At 42.7% G+C, this 18,571-nt stretch overlaps 1 protein-coding gene across 2 annotated transcripts in view; it reads right to left on the bottom strand.

The window, feature by feature from the left end:
• Positions 1 to 18,571, bottom strand: part of KREMEN1 (kringle containing transmembrane protein 1) — a 69,117-nt gene that overhangs the window by 29,933 nt on the left and 20,613 nt on the right. For both annotated transcript variants that reach the window (XM_058531709.1, XM_058531710.1), the window contains exon 3: positions 15,331 to 15,422. In XM_058531709.1, the coding sequence (XP_058387692.1) occupies positions 15,331 to 15,422 (92 nt within the window). The remainder of the gene's footprint in view (positions 1 to 15,330; positions 15,423 to 18,571) is intronic.

Genomic DNA, 18,571 nt, shown 5'->3' with positions numbered 1-18,571 from the left:
GCCTCTGGACTTTTACACATGCTATTCCTTCTGCTTGGAATACTCTTCCTTGCATAAGATTGCAGCCTGAGCATCATTCCCCCTAGAAAGCCCCATGGCCGTCCCATCATCCCCTCCCTCACAAATAAGGTTATATGCTCCTGCTGTGTAATCCTACAGCAGCCTATGCTGAGTTTGATTCTAAACACTTGTTTACGTGTCTCTCTCCCCGATTAACCATGAACAATTTAAGGGTGGCACTGTACCTTCCACACACCACTGTATTCCCAGGGCCTGGCACGGTCCCAGTTACACAGCAGATGCTCTAAAACTGTGTGCTGAATCAACAAGCACCTTCCGTGTCCCCAGCTGAAACCATGAAGTGAGCAGGTAAAGGTACTTCTTAGGCAGCAGTGAATGAAGAGAGCAGAGCTGATCTGCATCACAACATCCACTTAAAGCTAGTAAGGACTGGTTTTACTCCTGCCTGCTCACCTACTCTATGGCTATCTAGAAATACCATTCTAGATAACTGAGTTTTCCATATAGGTTAACCTTAAAACTTAAAATTTTGGGGCCGGCCCGGTGGCGCAAGCGGTTAAGTGCGCGCGCTCCGCTGCGGCGGCCCGGGGTTCGCTGGTTCGGATCCCGGGCGCGCACCGACGCACTGCTTGGCAAGCCATGCTGTGGCGGCGTCCCATATAAAGTGGAGGAAGATGGGCACGGATGTTAGCCCAGGGCCGTCTTCCTCAGCAAAAAAAGAGGAGGATTGGCGGATGTTAGCTCAGGGCTGATCTCCTCACAAAAAAAAAAAAAAAAAATCCCTAAAAAAAAAAAAAAAAAAAAAAAAAACTTAAAATTTTATCTTTATCATTTTGGATGAAACTTTTCTAAAATGCATTAGTCAGGGCCGGCCTCGTGGCTTAGCAGTTAAGTGCGTGCACTCCGTTACTGGCGGCCCGGGTTCGGATCCCCGCCATGCACCAACGCACCGCTTCTCCGGCCACGCTGAGGCCGCGTCCCACATACAGCAACTAGAAGGATGTGCAACTATGACAGACAACTATCTACTGGGGCTTTGGGGAAAAAAAAAAAGGAAGAGGATTGGCAATAGATGTTAGCTCAGAGCCAGTCTTCCTCAGCAAAAAGAGGAGGATTAGCACAGATGTTAGCTCAGGGCTGATCTTCCTCACAAAAAATAAATAAATAAAATAAAATAAAATGCATTAGTTATTTCTTCAAAAAAATTTAATTAGTTTAACCTACTTTAAATTTTTCTTGGTGGCTTGAGGTCATCAAATGTACTTTACCAAATGGCCCCAGACTGTTGTGCTTTTCTATATTCTTGTGTCTGACTGTAACAACTAACCTGGGGGCTGGCCCCCTGGCGTAGCGGTTAAGTGTGTGCACTCCGCTGCTGGCGGCCCGGGTTCGGATCCCGGGCTGGCACTGATGCACCGCTTGTCAGGCCATGCTGTGGCGGCGTCCCATATAAAGTGGAGGAAGATGGGCACAGATATTAGCCCAGGGCCAGTCTCCTCAGCAAAAAGAGGAGGATTGGCATGGATATTAGCTCAGGGCTGATCTTCCTCACAAAAAAAATAAATAAACAAAACAGTTAATCTGTCTCCTTGGTTACTGCCCAGGCTGCTGAACCCTCAGAACGTTAGAACTGCAAGGAGTCTTAGAGAGCATCTACTTCTTGCTACTGCCAGCACCAGCAGTCTTTGCTCACTCTCTTCTTAATATGCTACGTCTTAGGCTTGGAACAAAATTACCGAGCTTATTAGAATTATGTGAAAAATAAGAATAAATCGTTTCTAAAAGAGGAAAGGGCTTTATGCTCCCTACTTTCTGCCATCCGTATTGTAGCTCAGGAGTTGTTTTTGCATACTTACTTCCCAGTACTCGGCAATATTCTGAAGGGCACTGGTGCTACTATCATCTGTCCAGAAGCAGCCAGCATTTTGCAGCAATCACAAACGTGGGTTTTGGAGTCAGACTGACCCGAGGGTGAATTGTGGCCCATTCACCATGGCCTTTCTAAGCTCGGTTTCATCAACAGTAGAATGAGGAAAAATAGGGGCCTCAAAGAGTTCTTCTGAGAATTAAAATGAGGTAAATAAAGTAAACACCACAAGGCCTGGCAAGATGGTATGTGCTGAATAAATAGTGTTTATTATCATTATATATAATAAGACTTTCATCATTCACCACACAAACAAGAACAACTGGCTTAGTAATAGAAAAGTAAAACAGCATCGAATTAAAAGACCAAATCAAAGGCAGCCACCTCAGAAAACTGGGTTTGAGTCCAAATATTAAAATATTAATCTCTTACATCTGGAGAGTGTATGGTGCACTTTCACGTAAGCATCTGACATGAAACTCACAGCCCTTTCAGGAAGGCAGGACAGATGATGTTATTGCCATGTGACAGAGAAGAAAACACAGTTTCGCAAGATTAAGGGCCTTGCATGGGGACACACGATGGAAGTGGAGAGCAGAGTTAGCTCCAGGGTTGCAGATTCTCACGCCATGGTTTTCTTCTTGCTGTCCCTGGCCCCCTTTCCTCGTAGGGTCAGTCTGGGGAGCCAAATGAAAATGACTCCCTGAGATTAGAGACTGAATTCTCAAACACCCTAGTCCCTCAATACTCTGTGCACCACGAGGCCAGCCTCTGAGACAGTGGCCAGCCTCTGAGGGGTGCCACTGCCCTCTGACTCGCACTGGAAAGTGTGGCTCCAAGTCTCGCCGGAGAAGACACGTCATGTAGTCTACAAAAGCATTATTGGTCAACTGAGTGGATTTCCAGACCATGTCCCACCCTCAGCTCTTCCCAGAAGCAGGGAGGAAAAGTCCATTTGAAAAAGGATATTTGTTCTCAAATTCCTTTTTACTTTCAAGACCACTTTAAAGTCCTGTGGCTTGGTCATGCATTTTTCCTGTTACCAAAGAGGCTCCATCACTTTCAATTTTTAAAAAAAATCATCTTAAAATACAAATGGACCCCTTGTTTATCATAGTTGATGCTTTAAAACTCATGACAGTTAATTACAAACATTCTCTTCAGAGTTCTTGACACAGAAAAGTTTTAGAGGCAGCTGAGGGGAGACGGTCCTCTGTTCGGATTAACCCAGGAACTATTGTTCTTTTACTGTCACAAGGAACTGTTGGGAAGCAACTAGGTAGGGTTACTAAACACTTGTTACATTTGGATATAACTGTGGCCTCAATGTGAAGGTGCTACACACATCTCCATGGGTGCCTCTACGGCTGACAGCTCTTTTCTGAGAACCAACTATTGCCCACGGCACCTTCTCAGAGGATCTGCTCCCATAACTGCTGCTGCTTGGGGAAAAGCCGAAGGACCCCATCCTCTGGCCACAGCTGACTCCCACTGGGGCCACCAGATTCTCTCTCCCAGGAAGCTGGAATTGGGATTCCAGTTTGTGAATTGCAGGCACTGGACTTGTAGGGTTCTGTCAAGTAGGGGGTAAGGCAAGTAGCCATATCTGGGACACATGAGTTGATGAGTGAGCTGATTCTGCTGGTCCACAAAGAGGAAAAAGAACGGACACCATGCCGAGAGAGAGGCAGAGATGAGAGACCACGTGGCCTCAGAGAGAGATGGCAAGAGTGGATACTTCCTTTCCCGGTTCTTGGGACACAGAGTTTGGGTTCTGTGATATATACTTCCAATGTCTTTCCAACAAATCCCTTCTGCTCAAGTTAGCTTGAGTGAGTTCTATTCCTGGCAATAAAACAATTCCTGACATAGACAGAGAGCTGGTTGATTATGGTAAAAGCTCAATTTGAACACAAATCTTCAGATGGTAATTTGCATAAGAAGAAGTCCTGACTGTTACTGTGTTTTCTATTCCAGTGCTCTGACCAGATCTGGGATATTTTTTTAAGAAACTAGAAGCAAAGTTCTCGTCCTGTGTTTTAGAAAACTCTTCCCTGCCTCTCCAGAACTCCTTCTACTTTCTTTTTTTTTCCTGAGGAAGATTGGCCCTGTGCTAATATCTATTGCCAATCTTCCTCTTTTTGTTTTTTTTTCTTTTTTCCCCCCAAAGCCCCAGTACATAGTTGTATATCATAGTTATAGAATTGTAGCTCTTCTATGTGGGACGCTGCCTCAGCATGGCTTGAGGAGCAGTGAGTAGGTCTGCACCCAGGATCCGAACCGGTGAAGTCCGGGCCACCGAAGCGGAATGCAGCAACTTAATCACTATGCCACCCGGCCGGCCCCCTTACTTTTTCTTATAAGTAAAATCTGCTTCTTCAGAAACGATGCGGCAACTCTGTTTATTTTAAATGTCATTTAACTTTGCATAGTAGAGACTATCTTCTGGCCCAGGGACTCCACGTTGGTGCCTCAGTAGCTGATTTCTCCCCTTTGTGGGAACAAGGACTAAGTACACAGGAGATGATGCCACTGGTGTCTTATGAGAGGACCAATCATTTAGAATACTTCCTTCAGAGCATCAATGGGTTAAGTGTGGATTATTCCACACTCGCAGCCCGTGACCACTAGCACACTTTACCCCATCTTGTCCATCTGCAACTTCCATTCCAAGTCTGACAGCTGCCATCTTGGTCCAAGTGCTATCACAATATGGCCCCACCCTGCCTCTATAACTTTATTCTAAACATCAACTTTCCTTTTCAGTCACTCTGATTCTTCAAGCAGCCCTACTCATGTCTGAGTCTATATCAACTCACCCAAATAAATAAGTAAACACAGCTTTTTCTTCCCCTATGAAGTTTTACGTTTAGGAGAAGGTAGTAAGAGTTCCTAACAGTACTGACCCCCATACAGCCCTGACGTATCACAGTGGTAGTTCTCTTCTGGTGGGAGTTCCTTCTCTGAAACTTAATTTCTGGTGATTTAATGTGGTAGACAGTTTTCAAAGGAGACTCTAATAATTTTTCCCTTCCCTGTACATGTGTGTTGCACCCCACTTTAGGAGTTGGAATTAATTTCCTCTTGAATCTGGGTTGGCTTTGCAACTTGCTTTGATCAATAGAATGTGGTGGACTTCTGAGTTCATGCCTTAAGGGGACTGGCAGCTTCTGCTCCCTCTCTCTTGGAAGCCAGCCACCATATAAGAGATCTGAATATGCTGCTGGAAAGAGAGGTCACCCAGGTAGAGGCCTGAAGCCATCTAGGACGTCCTAGCCCCAGCAGAGCCCCCAGGTAAATGCAGCCACCTGATTGAGCCCAGATGAGAGTAGCAGAACTGCCCAGCTGAAACTCAGCCAACCCACAGAATCAGGAGAAATGATCAGCTGTTGTTGTTTTAAGCTACTAGGGTTTGGGGTGGCTTGTTATGCAGTAACAGACAACTGAAACACCTTACTTGACAAAAGGTCAGTCCAAGTTCAAGAGGAATGATAGAGCTGTGTCTCTGGGAAGAAGAGCTCAGTTTGTTGACTTAGACTTTTTTTTCAGCGACACCACAAATATCCCAGGCACAGAACCACAGAGTCATCTTTCACTCTTCCTGCTGTTTCATCCCTTATGTACTCCACTTGTCATCAAGTTCTATCTTCTTTCTAAACGCATCTTGGATTTAACCCTTCCTGTCTTATCTCACTGCTGTCATCATAGCCCAGGCCCTTATCCCCTGGATTTAGAAATCTACACCCATCCTCTCCTCCCCACACTTCCTTCTTCCGATCCATCCTGTAAACGGACACTGGGCTGATCTTCCTAAACTAGGGCTTTCAGCATGTCAGTTCCCATCTACTCAACTCTGGCTTTCAAGGTCTGACCTGGTTCCTCTCTGTCCACTCCTCTACTCAGGCAGCTTGGTTCCCAACCTACACACATACCAATCCCATACCCTTCCTCAAGTCTGTCAGGCTGTTCCCTGACCTGTGCCCTGACCCATCCAGCCCCATCCACCTTTCTCTGTAATGACGCCTCCAACCTCCACAACCTTTACTGAGCCCTCTCATCTTCAAATACTCACAGCACTCTACCTCATAATTCAATCTTATTTATATAAGTGGTGGGCAGCGCTCCAATTTTCTCCTATGTTTATAACGCAGATTCCTAATTATATCATCAGATTGAGGATAGGGACTATTTCTCACATTTTTGTATATTCCTCATAGGCAAGTGCTAGTGGAAAGATTTTCAGTAAAATCATCCTTATTGATCTGAATGATTTTCCCTTCTTAAGTTATTAGTATGCTTTACCCAACAGTGCTTTAGAACATTTTGGAAATACAGTATATAGCTGTCACTGAGGAAAACGTCCATTTGGTTCAGAAAGTCTGTATTTTTTTATGGGAAATTAAATAATATCCACTGCCAAAAACAAGGAACAATCGAGCATATGCCAGATATGAAACCGTAAACTGCATTGTAATGCGGGGCCTCTTATGTTCCCCGAGTGCAGTGCCACACCAGGCCCCAGGGGAATGGCCACCACAGCAGCTGAGGCAGGCTACTGAGCCCCATGGTCAATCAGATAAAAAAGGAATGACAAGGGCCGGCCCAGTGGCTTAGCGGTTGGGAGCGCGCGCTCCGCTGCTGGCGGCCCGGGTTCGGATCCCGGGCGCGCACCGATGCACCACTTCTCCTGCCATGCTGAGGCTGCGTCCCACATACAGCAGCTGGAGGGATGTGCAGCTATGACATACAGCTATCTGCTGGGGCTTTGGGGGGAAAAAATAAATAAATAAAATCTTTAGGGGGCCGGCCCGGTGGCGCAAGCGGTTAAGTGCGCGCACTTCGCTGCGGCAGCCTGGGGTTTGCCGGTTCCGATCCCGGGCGCGCACCGACGCACCGCTGGTGGAGCCATGCTGTGGCGGCCTCCCATATAAAGTGGAGGAAGATGGGCATGGATGTTAATCCAGGGCCAGTCTTCCTCAGCAAAAAGAGGGGGATTGGCAGATGTTAGCTCAGGGCTGGTCTTCCTCACAAAAAAATAAATAAATAAATAAAATAAAATAAAATAAAATCTTAAAAAAAAAAAAAAAGGAATCACAAATAAAACACAGGTTAGGAAGAACCTATTTGGGAATTAGATGACAGGAAGATGCCAATGGTAGTCCATTCCTTGGGGAAAGCACAGGCCACCACAATACCTGCTGGAACTGTCATGCCTACCATGTGCTAGGTCCTAGCCTTAGGGTTGTGTGTAGTTTACTCATTTAATCTTCAAAATAACCCTGGAAGGCACAGATGAGGAAACGAAGGCTCAGGGGAGAGTCACTCTGCCGTAAGCTATTAAGTGAGTAATGATTCAAACCTAAGCCAGTGTGACTCTGAAGTCCACATTCTTTCCACTAGCTTGTGTTGTCTCTCTTACTGGAAGAGACGTGACATCACGTCATCAAAAATATTCAGTGAGCACCTGTTATGGCCTCCACTGTGCTAGATGTTGCAGAAGATTGTTAAAATATATGGCTTTTTTCAGTAGCTGTAAAGGAAGAGGCTTGAGGGGGTAAAGATCCCATAAATTCCATCAGCATCCCTCCATAAATAAACATACAATCCAAGTCAAATGAGGGCGCCTGCTATGCAAATACAGCTTTAAGAGAAATCCTTGAGTCCCCCTTCCCACCTTAAGTCTCTCCTTCACAGAAATTCCAGAGCTCCCTTGCTCATATCTTTGAACAGCTTAGTCTAGTTGAGAGAGCAAGAATAAACAATATAAAACAGGGTTCTGACAATGCTAATTTGGGCAGTCTAAAAGGGTTCAAATAAATAAAAATGTTAAGTATTGTAATGGAAAGACAGAGGTAAAAAAAAATTAGTTTGCGTAATTCATATTATTAACCTTCATTTCAATATTGCTTTGGCTATCGGCTAAAGTTTGAGGTTCCTTTTAACTGTAAAGTGTTAATGATGCACAGAGATGTGTCTTTTTTAAGATGAACTTCAGCCCATGCAATGAAGACAAGGTGTTGGGAGAGACCCTGAGGCCTGGACAAGGCGGCTGATGCAGCGTCTCATGCAAAGGGTCCAACTCTGGGGAGCCCCTTCCCAGCTGAGAACAGCTGGGCTCGGAACACCCGCAGAAATGGCCCAACATTCTACAGAGAGGCTCTGCTGTGCAACAAATCCTTCCTGGATACCATCGCAGCCTGCTTTACTCCTGGGGCTTGGGATTTCCCAAACCCAAAGAAGAAAGGAAAATGACTTAGAGCTAACAGCTTGAACTGCAGACCCTCTGTCGCCACTGAGTTAATCCTTTGGTTTCCACAATGTCAAAAAGGCAATCTTAATAACTCAGCATACAATCAGAATTTCAAACTCTAATTCCCAAACAATCCACAAACAAAATTCTCAAGAATGACCTCAACAGTAGACTGGATCCATCCCAGGGACCCCGTTTTCAAGCAAATAAAGGAAATGGGGCTGTTCTCAAGTACTGAAAGGAAAGGGCACTGGTCTTGCCATTAGGAGTCCTAGGTTCAAATCCTATCTGGCTGAGAGTGTAATCCTCATCAAATCACTTAACTATTCTACACTCATTTTCTCATCTGAACAATGCGGGGTGGGGGAAGTGGACATACCACCTGTTTCATAGGAGTGTTGAAAAAGTTAAATAAGATAAAGTGAATACAATCATGCATCACTTAACAACGGGGATATGCGTTAGGCGACCTCCTCGTGCGAATATCATAGAGTGTCCTGACACAAACGTAGATGGTATAGCCTACTACACATGTAGGCTATATGGTACAAATCTTATGGGACCGCCGTCATATATGTGGTCCGTTGTTGACTGAAATCTCCTTCTGTGACACGTGACTGTATAAGTGCTTTGTACATAGTAGGTACTCAATAATAGCTGAAACAAAAGCTAAAACATACTAAAAATCAGCACTAACATTAAAATGCAGAAAGTGCTGACAGAAACAAAACATTTTCTGTAATTGAGAGACTGCCTTGACCACCACTGCCAAAGTGCTCTTGGCTTTGACTCCCACTCTGAACATAGCTTTAAAAACTCTTATTAGGGATCGCAATTGGAAGCTTTCGAATCCTGTTTTTTGGGGCTGTATTTTTGTAAGGAACAACAAATCTATTTTGACAAAGTCAGGGTGTCATTTAATTAAAAGGAACTTGAGCTGGCTGAGATCAACTGAAGGTCCCATATTGCAGAGGTGCTATCACTGGCATCCTCTTAGGGCTGGTCTGTGTGAATGCTACAATCAATCACTAGAGAACTTCTCACAGCTTAAGAGGGAGCAACCTCACCCCAAATCCCTAAAAAGGGGGCTTAAAAAGCTATAGAGAAATGTCTCCCTCTGACACTTTGCACTCTCCTCAGCCTTATCACCATCTTCCTGGGTCGAGTCAAGCTCTGTCCCCAGACCACAAGATCTTCCATTATCTGGCCCCATCTCATTCTTCTCAGACTTCATCTTCTGACCTTCCTTCTTAAAATTTATGTCTCAGCAACACTGACTTTGCTTGGGAATTCGTGTGTGTGTGTGTGTGTGTGTGTGTGTGTGTGTGTGTGTGTGTGCAAACTGTTCCCTCTGCCTCCAACATCCTCCCTACTTCACCCAAGCCTAACATCTAGAACCTGGCTACTTAAAGTGTGGTTCTGCAGCTCTGGCATCCCAGGGGCTTGCCAGAAATGCAGAGTCTCAGGGCTGTCCCAGACAGACCGAATGAATAAGATCCCTGGTGACCACATGCACCTTAAAGTTGGAGAAGCTTTGCACTAAGATCCCACTTCTTCCAGAAGCCCTCTTTAACAAACAATAGCTCCTGCCTCACACCATGCCAGGGCAGATGCCCCTCTTTGGTGCTGCCAATCTTTTGCGCATCTCACTTACAGGGAATCTTGCATATGCTTATCTGTTTATGTGTCTGTCTTTGGTCCTAAACTAGGGGCTCCTTACAGGCTGCACACCATGCAATTCTTGTATCCCCCACTTTGTACAAGGTCTGGTATATGGCCAGAGCTTAAACAATGTCATTTGTCACAGCTAATAACTTCTAAAGTCTTTGTGGTTTTAAAATTTAATAATTAGTTTTAAATAACTAACTAACTTTAATAACTAATAGTTTTAATAACTTTAAATAATAACTAATAGTTTTAACAAGTTTAATAACTAAAACTTTAATAACTTTATTTTATTTATTTTATGTTTTTTTGTGAGGAAGATCAGCCCTGAGCCAACATCCATGCCAATCCTCCTCTTTTTGCTGAGGAAGACTGGCTCCGAGCCAACATCTATTGCCAATCCTTCTCTTTTTCCCTTTTTTTTCCCCAAAGCCCCAGTAGATAGCTGCATGCCCCAGTTGCACATCCTTCTAGTTGCTGCATGTGGGACGCCGCCTCAGCATGGCGGGAGAAGCAGTGCGTCGGTGCGCGCCCGGGATCCGAACCTGGGCCGCCAGTAGCGGAGCGCATGCACTTAACCGCTAAACCACGGGGCCGGCCCTAATAACTTTAATAAGTAACTCAGATACCTGTAAGCTATGTGTAAAAGTATTACAATTTCGGTTAATCATGTCACACATTTGAATCTAGACACTTTGACTGTTGTATTTATGTATTCATTTTTTAATATTTAAATTTTAAAATATTATAAAATTTATTTTTTATAATAGAGACTTTCAAACATACACAAAAGTAGGAAAGAATAAGGAGCCCATCACCTGGTATCAACAAATATTCACTTTTTTTTTTAACCATTCTTGTTTCATTTATGTCCTGCACTCCTACCCACTCACTCTTTGGGAGGCTGGACTATTTTAAAACAAATCCCAGATATAATATAATTTCAACCACAAATATTTCAGTATGTATCTTTAATTTAAAAGGACTTAAAATATACATATATAACCACCATGCCATTATTGTGCCTAATAAAATTAACAGTGATTCCTTAGTATAGTCTAATACTCAGTCTGTATTCAAATTTCCCTAACTATTTTAAAGATGAATTTTTGTAGTTGGGTTTGTAGAAATCAGGTGAATGTTTTATTTTATTTTATTTATTTATTTTTGTGAGGAAGATCAGCCCTGAGCTAACATCCATGCTAATCCTCCTCTTTTTGCTGAGGAAGACCGGCTCTGAGGTAACATCTATTGCCAATCCTCCTCCTTTTTTTTCCCCAAAGCCCCAGTAGATAGTTGTATGTCATAGCTGCACATCCTTCTAGTTGCTGTATGTGGGACATGGCCTCAGCATGGCTGGAGAAGCGGTGCATCGGTGCGCGCCCGGGATCCGAACCCGGGCCGCCAGTAGCGGAGCCGAGTACTTAACCGCTAAGCCACGGGGCCGGCCCCAGGTGAATGTTTTATAGCAAACAAAAGATAGCTCTCAGAGATGACAAGCTAAATTTCTTCACGCCTGTGGCCTTAGGCCCAAATCAGCTATGTGAAGAAAATTATATTTGCCTTTAAATGCCATTTGCTGGTTCCTCTCCCCACCTACAACTAGATTATTTACTTTCAAAAAATGATACAAAACTTTTATAAAGAACCTGTAGGTAAAATAGAGCAAAGCAAAAGCCATGCTGAAATCCATACAAGCACATCCCTCAAAAGCAATGAAATAAAGAAGAATTAGAATGAGGATGATCATTTAACAAAAGAGAGATACACAAAGGACAGATGTTAAGCCAAATGATTTCCCCCTCAATAGCCAAACCAACAGGATTTATAGATTTAGAGGGTGGGATCTAGACGGATGGTAAACTTGATGGCGTTGGAATTTGCTTTTAAAAATCTGTACTACTTCTTTCTGCAATAAGAACTTGGGGTTTCCGAGAAACATACTGGCGGACGTGGTTTGAAGAGGAAATCCAATTACCTCAGAGTTGTTCTTTTAACAGTAAGTTCTGATCCATGCTCTATAGGTCAAGAGCACAGTTCAAATTTCTCTTTGCTCCCTTTTTGAATCATACTTCATCTCTGCCTCCCTGCTTGTTTTAGCTCTCTACGTAACGCACTGAGGGGCAGAGATTCCGGTCTCCACACAATGGCCCACCATTCAACCACATTCTGCTTTGTCCCTAAACATTCATTCCCCCTGGCTCCTGCTGGGTCTGTTATATTCAGATATGAACTTTCCAGGAATCTGATCATGTCATAGGCCTTTTTCTGTACGACAAGTTCAATGCTAATAATGAATAGCGGGCTTCACACAGAGGGTTAGTATTATTCATGAAAATTATGACTCCACATCCAGAAATAGGGCAAAACTGGCCTAAAATAGGCAGGCTGTATCTCAATTGAGTCCACCAGGCAATTACCAAGGTCCCTTGCTGCAAATAGCACAGGAGTTTTTCTCAACTATGTTAATCAGACACACTAGAAGCACAATGTTCCGCCAGACTCAAGGTCTGAGGCTCGGCTTGATGGGGAACCCTGGTGCCCACAGGATAAATGGAAGAGTTTTTCAAAGAACCAAAGCCAGACACTCCCTCTACCCTCCCAAACTAGGTATTCCCCAGTTCTCATTACCAATTTCTGTAAATCTCTCTACCCAGACCATTTCAAGGGCAGCTTTAGAAGCTTTGAGAGAGTTACCAAAGGGCCATAAGAAAAGGAAATGATACTTAATTTTCCTTTTTGGAACAGTGAGGCACATTCCAGCAAATATTACAAATTAGAGGGGTACTAGATGATTTGTACCATTTTGCTATAATTCTCTCTTCTGGAACTTAGTTTCAATGACCACATGAGCCAGCTCCCATTGGCCCAAATTATATTTTATAAATGCAAGTTGAGAATTATCTTTCCAAATAAAAGCGCCCAGATTGAAATCCCCTGTGTTCGCCATTCCTGAGAGAATGACATAGGCTGGCTAAAAGACTATCTTTGTGTAAAACAAATGGACCGAGGAAAATCTGCTTTCCTCTCCCCCTGCCCCTTTCTTCTTTACATAACTAGAGCCAAATGAGATGTTTTTCATTTTAAAAATTTGATTAAGCAGACTGAGTAAAAGCCCATTCTTCTGGTCTTTACTGTTTTCTCAATTTTGAGATGGATGAAGGCACACTCAGGTTGGAGGATAGTGAAGCAGGGCCTAACTGCCAGGCAGAGGCAACATTTGGAAAGTTAACTTATGAAAGGTGAGCACTGGGCCTGCAGCACCGGTTCAAGGACTGCCCTTCCCCCTTGAGGCATCAGAATTTAGACTGTTGAGTGGGCATGACTGAGAGGGTCCCAGGTCCCACGTGAACATCCATGTCACTCTGCCTACACAGCCTCCTGACCTGAGGAGTGAGAGAGGTGGCAGGGCAAGGAATAGGTTTAAATAATAAGGAAAAAATAACCCAGGTAGAATTATTATGAATGAGCTGTCCTTTTCTTCAGCTCTAGGAACTGAGAAACCCTGCTCCTCTGGCATAATTAAAAGGATATTATAAACACTGTATTAATAAATTCCTACACAGTACCATGTTTAGTTTTGGTTTCTGTACTTTAAATCTTCCCACAATATTTTCTACTTTGTTTTAAAGTATCTTCCTAAGATTCTCTGCCACACCACATATCTCCTGAAGGTCAGGGTATCTTTCTGCCTTGTACCTTGCATATAATAAATATTAAATATAGAAATGAATGAAGGAAACAGAAAACAGGCCTTGTAATAAAAGGCTAAAGAAACTGGGTTTTTTGGTAATAGAGAAGAACAAGTTGTGAGTTATCATAAAAACAATAGAACATCTTTATACTAATGTAAGGAAAAGGACTATCACGATGGCTTTGGAAGGTATCTAATTAGGTATTTACTGAATATCACTTTTTAGGGGACATAGCATGTCAAATCCAAATAATACAAGTATCATAACCTAGTTTCACTGTCTGCAAAGGAGTTCTTTATTCATTTAAAAAAATTCATTCCTGGATCAAAATGAATAGACAACCCACCAGCTGGGAAAAAATATTTGCAAACCATATATCTGACAAGGGATTAATCTCTATAATACATAAAGAACTCACAAACTGAACAACAAAAAAACAAACAACCTGATCAAAAAATGGGCAAAGGAAATGAACAGATACTTCTCCAAAGAAGATATACAGATGTCCAACAGGCACATGAAAAGATGTTCAACATCACTAATCATCAGGGAAACGCAAATCAAAACTACAATAAGATATCACCTTACACCCATTAGAATGGCTATAATCATCAAAACAAAAAGCAACAAATGCTGGAGAGGCTGTGGAGAAACAGGAACCCTCATACACAGCTGGTGGGAATGCAAACTGGTGCAGCCTCTAAGGAAAACAGTACAGAGATTCCTCAAAAAATTAAAAATAGAGGGGGCCGGCCCCGTGGTGTAGCAGTTAAGTGCGTGCGCTTCGCTGCTGGCGGCCCGGGTTCGGATCCCGGGTGCGCACTGACACACTGTTTGTCAGGCCATGCTGTGGCAGCGTCCCACATAAAGTAGAGGAAGATGGGCACGGATGTTAGCTCAGGGCCAGTCTCCCTCAGCAAAAAGAGGAGGATTAGCATGGATGTTAGCTCAGGGCTGATCCTCCTAACAAAAAAAAAAAAAAAAAAAAGAAATACCTTATGATCTAGTTATCCCACTACTGAGTATCTACCCAACGAACTTGAAATCAACAATCCAAAGAGCCTTATGCACCCCTATGTTCATTGCAGCATTATTCACTATAGCCAAGACATGGAAGCAACCCAAGTGTCCCTCGACTGACGAGTGGATAAAGAAGATGTGGTGTGTATATCTATCTATCTATATACACGTACATAGATATATATACACAGGAATACTACTCAGCCATAAAAAAGACAAAATCGTCCCATTTGCAACAACATGGATGGACCTGGAGGGTATTATGTTAAGCAAAATAAGCCAGAAAGAGAAAGACAAATACCGCACAATTTCACTCATAAGTGGAAGATAAACCAACACACGGACAGATAGAACTGTTTGGTGGTTACCAGGGGCAAGGGGGGTGGATGGTGGGCACAAGGGGTGAAGGGATGCATTTACATGGTGACTGACAAACAATAATGTACAAGAAAAACTGCACAATAAAGAAAAAAAAATTCATTCCCAAAAGTGCACAGTACTTTTTTTTTCTGGCCTACTACTAGGCTGTTGCCATCTCTATCCATGAAAGAATCAGCAAGAGGAAATTAAGAAGCAGAAATTCTGGTTGGGCTTATCCATCAAGGGAATGGGGTTCTGAGGGAACTGGACATTCACATTTCTGAAAAGCCTTCAACAAGAGAAGTGAAAATCCTCAGCCCAGGATGGCCTCTCCTTTCACCTGCTTCATAAAATCCACCTGCCTGAACTAACTGCCATCTGGCAGTAGCCTCCAACTCTGCACTCAAGTGTTCCCTGTCCTGAAACCTTCAGATGGTGCATTAGAGTCTTACTCTGGCAAGCAGGTATCTCGCAGTACTTCCAGTAGACACCGTCCTCATGCTCTGCCACGTAGCACCAGGGGCTCACATCTCCATCTGGGTTTCTGTTAGGGAAAAGGACACAACCAGTAACATTTCCGTCGTTTTAAGTTAGCTGGCTCATTGCTTTTCATTTTTCCCAAAAAGTAACACTTCAGCTTCTGTGTAATTTCTAATAATTGGTATGTATCTCAATGCTACCTCTTATGAAGAAGAAAAAAAAATGGTAATACTACAAGAACACATCTATCCACTCCAACATATACTTCAGACTTGGGGGGCAGTGGGTGGGGGAGGGAGCAAAGTTGATATATGTTTATACAAATTAACTACAGTATCACCAGGACAACTGACCACTGAACAAATCATGCCAAACAGCACTGGCACCTTAAGTGTGAACAATGGAGATTTCCACAGCTGAGAGAGCACATGCAGATAAGAATGTGAACAGATGCAAACGGTCAGGATGGCAATTTAGTAATTAGAGTCAAAGGCCCTAAATATATACAAACTCCCTTTACTCGGCAACTTCTCCTTTAGTACTTTATTCTAAGGAAATCTTAGAATAAAGCTGAATAACTTACAAAGATGTTCACCACAGCATTTTTATAATATTTAGAAGTTAGAAACAACAAATACCCAACAATTAAGCATTGGTTAAATAAATATGTTATACCCGTGTAGGGAATGCTGGGCAGCTAGTAAAAATGAGATGTAGAGACACATATATTAATACGGAAAGACATTCACAATGTCTTGTTAGGTTTTTTAAAAAGGCAGTTGTAAAACACGATGGATGACATAATCTCATTATTTGAAAATATGTATATAGAGAAGGATACACACCAAATCCTTGAAAGTATTTATCTCTGGATGATGGGACTATCGGTAATTTTAATTTTTTTTTCTTTTTTGGATTCTATTTTCTTATTTCCTCTACAATGAACAGGTTGTGTAATTTTTAAACAATAAAATAAAATTCACATAGCATGGACTCCACTGACAAGCTTTCATCAGGATCAGGCTGATCAACTCACATCTGCTTGAAATGGGTCTTATTTCTACCTCAAAATACTAACTTCTCAGAGAATTTTGAAGAAAACTATGCCAAAGAGTTTCAGTTAGAACATACAATCCTGTAATCCTGGTACCAACTTCTGATACAGCAATAATATTTTTAAAAGATTTATTTACATTTCTAAATGAGTGGCTTGGAATAAACGCCCTTTAAGATTTTTTTTTTCTTTTGGTGAGGAAGATTAGCCCTGAGCTAACATCCGGTGCCAATCCTCCTCTTTTGGCAGAGCGAGACTGGCCCTGGGCTAACATCCGTGCCCATCTTCCTCTACTTTATATGTGGGACGCCTGCCACAGCATGGCTTGATAAGCAGTGCATAGGTCTGCGCCCGGGATCTAAACCTGTGAACCCCGGGTCACTGAAGCAAAGGGTGCGAACTTAATCACTATGCCACCAGGCCAGGCCCCCCTTTAAGATCTTCTGAATTCAGAGATGCCATGACAATAATGGGCAACACTGCTGGAATAGACCAAAAAATGGCAGGGGCTACTGGACACACAGAAAAGCCTCGCCTCTCTTCACTGCTGTCCAAGCTCCCTTTATTTAGACTCAGAACACTGGAAACCTGACACTCCGGTTAGGCCGGAAATGGGCATAAAGACCCTGCAGCCGGAGGTTTGGAGTAACCCCTATCAGGCCTGAGAGGGATAAGCCTATTGTGTGGCCCAGAAGATAAGCCGCCCTGAAACACAAAGGGTCCTTTTATTTTTTGTGCCCAAAGGCAGGTGCCAGCGCCAACTCTGATCTTCCCAGTCTCTCTGCCTTCCCCTCTAATCCAGATACGTCAAGCCCGGAGAAGTGCGTTCCCATCACTCGCCATCTCTCAGACACTGCAACTGTGATGGGTCTGCAAACATGGCACAAGACAAACATAGTGTCAGATGTCAGCTGAGAAATCAAAGTAGGTTTCTTGCACAAAGCCCTGCTTTAAACAATATTTCACTGTCATCTTCCTCCCTCTATTCAGTGTTCGGCTTTGATGTAGTATTTGGTAAAGACCTTAGAAAACAACTGTTTATTAACTATGTCAAAACCACTCTGAAAAGCATCAGAATAGCTTAATAAAGAACAAGTAAATTCATCTTTGACTTTGCTGCAGTGCTAAAACAAAAGGCCCGGACTCTCTGATGTGATAATAATCAACAATTTCAGCCTCTCTTTTTCTAAGTATAAACTGGTAGTTCAGGTCTGGCACATTCCTTCAAATCAAAAGAGACAGCTGTAGCCAGCCAGGGCTAAGGAGGAAGGTGGTTATACCTGGCTCTCACTGCTCTCTCAATGGATATTTCCTGGTGCATTTCTAGGAGGCTATGGGTAGAACTGGGTGCTAATCTATAAGGAAAGAATTTTTTCATATAAATTAAACCTCATTGGAAATTTAAAATTTACTTAAAGTCAGACTTAAAAACTAGAGCCCTTCTGAGAAGACTTGCTTGACAACAGAATAATAGATAAACCAATAGCCTACTACCAAAAGATACTTTAGAGCAAGAAGATAAGTAACAATGTAAAAAGAAAAAAGAGATGCTGGTTTCTCTTCCCAAACCAACCCAACTATTCTATGATTAGAAAAACTTAGAGGAAAGAAATAAACCAGAAATGGAGTAGGGTTAATTTTTTTAGTTATGCAAAAAAAAAGGTTAATGAACATGTATAACTTTGAAAATAAAATGTAAAAGAATTACTTAATGAGCATGTAACTTGAACAATAAAATACAAAAGGTAGCAAAATGTGAAGTAAAAAATATACAAATTGTTATCTCTGGGAAGTGGGGCTTGGTGGGGAGGATTTGGGGGGAAAGAGGTAAAATGGGGGACTTTATTTAAACAATACATATCTGTAGGGTTTGAGAATTTTTTTAGAAAGCTTTTAATATTTTTATAATAATAAACGAACTAAAAAACAATGCAACAGCAACTATGGGGGAATGGCCAGTTGGCACAAATTAGGACAGAGGTGAAGGAAAGAGCTAAAGGCATAGGGATAAAGATGACATGGACTATAGGCCTGGTGACTTCAAAACAACCACATGGGTCCTAGAGTGTTAGCAAAGGTATGTAGGGAGGGCAGAAGGTAAACAGTGTGGCCCACGCAATGCAGGTATAAATATGTTGGCTCAGTTGGGTCAACAGTGC

Source organism: Diceros bicornis, chromosome 35, assembly GCF_020826845.1.
Source record: "Diceros bicornis minor isolate mBicDic1 chromosome 35, mDicBic1.mat.cur, whole genome shotgun sequence".
Lineage (NCBI taxonomy): Eukaryota > Metazoa > Chordata > Mammalia > Perissodactyla > Rhinocerotidae > Diceros > Diceros bicornis.
Note: the sequence above shows the minus strand (reverse complement) of the source record. Positions and strands in the feature narration are given on the sequence as shown.